Raw genomic sequence first — 6,743 nt, 5'->3', positions numbered from 1 at the left:
TCTAACATCTTAAACTCTTTAATTTACCTCATTAACTGATGCATATTCTCGAGGGGCCTCATAGTCCACGAGTCTTTCAACTCCAAGTCCTGCAGGAGCCCCTATCCAAAGGTGCTAGCAGCCACCTTCTCATTGCCTCCCCCGATCTCATTGTACTTCTCCCAATAGTGATTAGTGTAACTTTGAAGAGTTTCCCCAGCCCCTATCTTCATAGATGGCAACGCGTCCACGGGCTGTGGTACCTAACTACAAGTCATAAACCATGCCCCGAATTCTTGAATTAACTCACCGAAACTGTGAATTGATCCCTTCCTTAACCCATTAAACCATCTCAAGGCAATAGGCTCCAAACTGGAAAGGAATACCTTGCACATAAGCGCATCATTCTGGCTGTGCAGCAACATCATCTAAATATTATGGCTAACATGTTTGACGGGGTTAGCCTTACCATCATACGAAATGAACGGCGGTCTACTAAATTGCCTCAACATCTACACTCATTCAATCTTGTCAAAAAATGGTGATCGGGCTACTCTACGTAAAGCCCGGCTCATTGTGTCCATCGCCGTGCTATGATGCTTGCGTCGCTCGAGGGACACCGACAATCGTTCAGCGAAATCCCACGATCTCTCTCTTGATCAGCAAGAACCGCTTTGGTGGGACAACTTTCCTTGACTTTCCCCGGTACTGCCAAACCCTTCAGGGGATTCACCACGATTCCTCCTACAACGCCTACCTCGTACTTCTAACTCCAAATCTCTCACTTGTTTACGTAGGCACTCCAATTCCTAATCCCTCCTATCATGCTGCTCCTGTTTAGGGATGTCTGACGCTGGTCGATACAACTGCTAGGGAGTCATTATCCCACTCGTACCATTTAGGCCTAATGGTAATGGGCTGATAACCGCACAACAATGAATGAGGTAAGTGTGAGGTAATCATGCGCTGCAAACAGGTGATGCCATGCTTGTGCAACTAGGTGTGGACGACATGCAATTTAAGGTTCTCTCTCTTTTGATAGTATGCAGTCTGGGACACTCTGGCATTTTGTTAGTTTTATTTGTCTAAGAAGAAAGTCCTTAGACACAAGTGTGACTGGTTGTTAATATTCAGTAAAAAAGTGATGTTAATGGTGGGTCTAAATAATAGCCAGTAAAAAGTTGTTAACTCAAATGTTGTAAAAATTGTTGTGAATTTTTGTATGTATGTAGCATTGCTCTTGTCTAGGTTAGTCAAAATCTGTTCAATTTTGCTTTTCTCACTACATGGATGATAACAATAGTATCCCAAGAAGCAAAATATTTAGAAAAAAATTTCATTACTATAGATGTGTCAAGTTGTTAATAAGTACTAAAGTCGCGTTAGTAGGATAAAAACTTGCCAACTCAACTACGCTGAAAAATATTGTGAAAATTGTTGTATGTAATAATATCTTTTTTAGGCAATCCTAGTAGTACCTCATGATGAAGTTTATACTGTTTCATCATGATTTTACGGAAGTTCGGTTGCCAATGGTTTAGTAAACCTAACATATTTTTTTATAGGAAGGTAGTGGCAAAGAAGGTAGATGAGATTTGAACCAGAGTTATGAGACACCATAAAAGATGTCATTATCACTCTTAAACTATCATTTGTACCCGTAAATTTCGTATTTTAGCATGGATGGAACCATGCGCTGGAAGAATATCCCAAGTTTATGCCCAATAAGAGGTCCAAGGATATCAGGCCATTCATTATGTAGCCAAACGAGATTACAATTGCGATTATATATCTGCCAATAGTCTGAATATATGTCCCCTTCACAATTGTGTAATAACTATTAACTACACCAATAGGGAAAGGCTTCCTCACAAATAACCAACGTCCTTTTGTTGGTAGCATAATTGGATGAAAATAACTAGACTCTAGTAATATGAGGCATTGTGGAAGGGCCACAACATTGACTTGTTTGTCAATTTTCGGAAATGAGAATTTGTTCACTTATTTACCACGGATTCAAATAATAATCAAAGACTAACATGCTTTAGATACTGGCAAATATATACCGTGTAAATTACACTTGGCATACATGTAATATGTTGGAGATCTAACCGTGTTAAAAGGGACCTCATAATCTCATAGCTTCAGAATAATTGAAGACGAAGTATGATCATAATATAATTATTGCAAAGCAAAAAGGAAGTTACATCGGACACCTATTTGTCAACTTGGTTGAGCTTGCCAAGACCATTGCAGCGAGCACACACGATTTGAGCTTGGTCCTTTCGTGCTGCATTTGCCCTCAATGTCACCCCTGACTTCCTGACAAAACCCGCTCCATCGCATTCTGGACACCTGTGATGAGCATTGGGAAGCAAACACAAAATGAAAATAAAACAAACAAACAAATCATCCCACACAAAAACAGTAAACTGTAAACTACATAAAATAGGATGAAGCTTAGCAAAGCCCAGCAGAGTGGTAGGTTAGGTTGTTCAAAATTTGCTTTACTCTTAAAAACATATTATCTTAGTTTTGCTTTCATCTTTATTGTTTTTGAGCAACAACCAACATGTATCTTAATGGCAATTTTTATGAAATCAATTCAAAAACTAACATCATAAGAGAAAAGGGCAAAAACTAAAACAATGAGAGGGGAAACCTTGTAGCTAAACTACGTACTTTCTGTTTGTTTATGTAACGGATATATTCCGAGATCAAATCTTTATTCCCTCATTGGGACCATCGAATTATATAAAAATTAAAATTAAATTAAAAGTAAAAAAATAAAAAAGCAATGTGAGGGGAAAATGTAATTACAAGTCCTTGCGAGAAAATAGGAGAGGGAAGGCAGTTCCAAGGAGGGCCACTGCAGCAGCGCCGGCAATAAGGTAGGTGGTGCCATTAGCGGATACATCTCCAACGGCCGCAACCACAGTTGAAGATCTTCTCTTTTTAGTTATCTCATTCTTGTTCTTCCATGGAATGACTGTTGAACCAGCTACTGATGATGATGCATGAAGGGGACTAGCTGCAAATGCTGATGGTGATGGCCTGTGTGTAAAGATGGCTTGAAGAGGAGCAATTGATGCCATGGTGTTTAATGTTCTTTGTACAGTTGAATGGGTTGCAGAGATTCAGGGTTTGAGTTGTTGGATGTTATACTGACACGCTTCCATGTTTTAAATCATTCAGGGCTTGGCCTATTGCTGTGTTAATACTGCTATGTGTTAATACTTTGGATAAGGCCACGTCAGAAGTCAAGATTGTTGTGGTTTTTCAGATAAGGCTGGGTGCCTGGGGGGTCGGGGGTCCCAATTCCCAACTGATCCCAAAAGCCTACAAAAGAGTCCCAAACAAAACTAATAAAACTTCCAATGCATGATTTATGAGTAAAAAAAGAAAAAAAAAAAAAAATCCTTGACTCTGGGTCTTGGGGGTGATTTCGCGTAGGAGAAAGGAGGAAAAAAGAGCTTGATTTTACATTAAAAAAAAGAAAAAAAAAAAAAAATCCTTGACTCTGGGTCTTGGGGGTGATTTCGCGTAGGAGAAAGGAGGAAAAAAGAGCTTGATTTTACATTTTGTGAAGCCTATAAAAAGAATTTAAGCTAAAGCAGGCAAAAAAACAGCTTGGGCTGCCTGACCCGACTCAACTCATGCGGATCCATTAAGTGAGGCGGGTTTGGTTAGGTGAGTTAGATAGATAATTTAGCGGGTTGGGTTGAAAGTAGGTTGAGATATTTCTAACCCACCACAATCCGACCCACCCACCTCTCTCTCTCTCTCTCTCTCTACACACACACACACACACACTTTTTTATGTCACAAAACTCTACCTCACATATGCACCCATTTTATTTCTCTCATCTTTTTCTCTTTCTTTTTATCTAGTGTGATAAAATTTTAGTGATGATGTGCATCAGATGCTATATTTCAGTTTCAGATAACTCTACTTTAATGATATGCATCAGATGCTATTTTTCAGCTAACTCTACTCTACTCCCCTCCCCTCCACTCCCCCTCAATCCAAACAGGCCCCACTACATGTTAGCCATTTGGATTTAGCCACCCGAGAGGGAGGGTGATTTAGAACAGACAGCACATGCCTTCTTGGAGCAGTAGGGGCGTAGAAAGTCACAATGCAAGATCAAATGGGGGTGCCAGTAGAGGCCATCAGGGCGACAATGTTAGAATTGCATAAAATTTGGCAGGTTGAAGGGAAACAACATTTTGATCCAGAATCACATAGATAGGCGTCACCTAAATTTAGGCGAATTACTTCATTAAGGCCCTGAAAACAATGCGAATTAAGGTTTTAGACCTTTTTTTTTTTTTTCTCAATATTTATATGTTTTGTAGCCGTCAGAGACAAAATAGATTATTATCAATAAAATACAGACTTTTTGTTAAATTCTTTCTCTGGTGGATTCCAATTATCTCCTTGTGGATTAAAGGAAACCCCTCGTAAATTCGATGTTTACTACTAGAAACTAACAGTTTAGTTTCTGTTCCATCAAAGAGAGTATCATATGTGCTTTCTTCAGACTTTCACGATATCAGTTGGTATCAGAGACTTGACTTACCTTGGTCTGATGGCTAATCAACGAGACGGTAACCACGAAAACAATGATAGCGGTGACAATGTCAACAACCCAGTCCTTACTAGGGCTAAGTTCCTTGATTTTTGTGATGAAAATCAACAGTTTTGTGATTCAACCCAACAAACTCTAGACAAGATTCAAGAAGCACTTGCCATACCCTAATCATGATGACGAAAAGCGACATGATAACCGAGCACGTGGCCCTTCCCATCGTGGTCCAAATCAAAACAGGCAGCAAGACTACAACGAAGAGAATAGTAAGGACAAGAAGTATGCAAAAAGAATCCTTGGGAATCATCGTGGTCTTATGAGGGATAATGGCAGAGATTATCAGGAGCAGAGGGACTATCAGATGAAAGCAGAGTTACCATCCTTTAATGGTAATGTCTACATTGAAGGGTACTGTAGAGGACAAACAGATGTGTTTGGTAGCTTACAATTGAGGGCAGAGCGTCTACCTGGTGGGATTGTGTTCAATTAAACCATACTCGTGAATGAAAGCTTCCAATACGATCATGGAGGAGGATAAAGAGATTAATGGCAGATCAGTTCTTACCACCAAATTACTAGCAGGAGTTGTTCAAACAGTACCAGGATTACAAGTAAGGTACTTGAATAGTTAATAAGTACATGGAAGAGTTTGACAGATTGGCAAATCGCAATGATTTGGAGGAAATTGAAGATCAATGGATATCCAAATTTGTACACGGGCTGCAAGTTTCCATCCACGATCAGGTATCCCTACAAACCTTATATACTTTAAATGAGGCTATAACCCTATCCGAGAAAATAGAAAATCAACATCTCATGGCAGGTTCAAAGTTTTCCAACTGTAGTTTGGATTCATCTAGTTCCACTGCCAACAAAAGTAAACAGCCCATGTTTACACCACAATCACAACCTATGGTTAAGGAGAATAGTGGTTTCAACCATTCCACAGTGGCAGTGGCAGGTTCCGTAATACAACCAATAGCGAACGCCAACCCCTATATTCGGCCAACTGGAAATAAGTGCTACAAGTGTGGAGAACCAAGGCATCGATCTAGTACATGCCCTACACAAGCCGCAGTGAATCTGGTGAAGGCAAAAGGCAAAAAGGAAGGTGAAGAGGTGTATAATAATGCTGATTCATATGCCTATAACCCCAATGACATTTAGGAAGATAAGGAAGGCATGTCATTAGGGAGGTCTTTAGTGATTAGAGTTGTTGCTTGCACCAAGGGTGGATTACAGTGATTAGCGAAATGAGATATTTTGAGTGCATTGCACCATCAATAAAAAGGTCTGTGACTTGATCATTAATAGTGGTAGTGTAGAGAATATTGCATCTAAGAGTTTGGTTGCCAAGTTGGGACTGAAGACAGAAAAACATCCATCTACGTACAAAATAGGTTGGATCAAGAAAGGTACAAAAACTCTTGTTACTCAATGATGTAGTGTCAATTTTTCTATGGGTAAATGCTATGTAGATGAAGTAGTTTGTGATGTTGTTGAAATGGATGCATGTCATTTAATATTAGGTAGACCTTGGAAGTATGATGTAGATGCTACTCATAGGTGTAAGGATAATGTATATATGTTCTTTAAGAATGGTAGAAAAATTGGCTTTGGTCCTATTAAGGATAGCAATGTACCCAATAAGGATGAGCTTGACAAAGAGTGTGAGGAGATGAAATAGGTTTATGTAGTAGTGGTGACAGATGGAGAGCCAAAGAAGGTTGCTAAGATACCTGAGGCAATTCAACCATTGATCAAAGAATTTGAGGAGCTTTTTCCAAAGAAGTTGCCCGCAAGTTTACCACCAATGTGCGACATCCAGTATTGCATTGATTTAGTTCCTGGAGCTAGTCTACCAAATCTGCCACACTATAGGATGAATCCTCAAAAGGGTCAGATTCTACAGGGGCATGTGGATGAGTTTCTGAGCAAGGGATAGCTCAAGGAGAGTATGAGTCCATCTGCAGTATCAGCATTATTAACACCGAACAAGGATGGGGGCTGGCATATATGTGTGGATAGTTAAGCTATTAACAAGATCACAGTCAGGTATCGATTCCCTATTCCCCATCTGGATAACATATTTGATATGCTGAGTGATTCCAAGTGTTACACTAAGCTAGATCTCAAGAGTGGGTATCATCAGATTTGGATCCAACCTGGAGA

General features: G+C 39.7%; 1 protein-coding gene across 1 annotated transcript; it reads right to left on the bottom strand.

Moving 5' to 3' along the window:
* Positions 1–2,093: 2,093 nt before the first annotated feature.
* LOC112025451 (uncharacterized) lies at positions 2,094–3,170 on the bottom strand. The gene is made up of 2 exons (XM_024058123.2): positions 2,800–3,170; positions 2,094–2,334 (listed from the first exon to the last, which is right to left on the bottom strand). The coding sequence occupies exons 1-2, from the start codon at positions 3,072–3,074 to the stop codon at positions 2,196–2,198; spliced, it is 414 nt and encodes a 137-aa protein (XP_023913891.1). The 5' UTR covers positions 3,075–3,170; the 3' UTR covers positions 2,094–2,195.
* Positions 3,171–6,743: the final 3,573 nt, after the last annotated feature.

This window comes from Quercus suber, unplaced genomic scaffold (genome assembly GCF_002906115.3).
Source record: "Quercus suber isolate HL8 unplaced genomic scaffold, Cork oak 2.0 scaffold_398, whole genome shotgun sequence".
NCBI lineage: Eukaryota > Viridiplantae > Streptophyta > Magnoliopsida > Fagales > Fagaceae > Quercus > Quercus suber.
The sequence above is the reverse complement of the archived record's forward strand: the minus strand, read 5'-3'. Positions and strand labels throughout refer to the sequence as shown.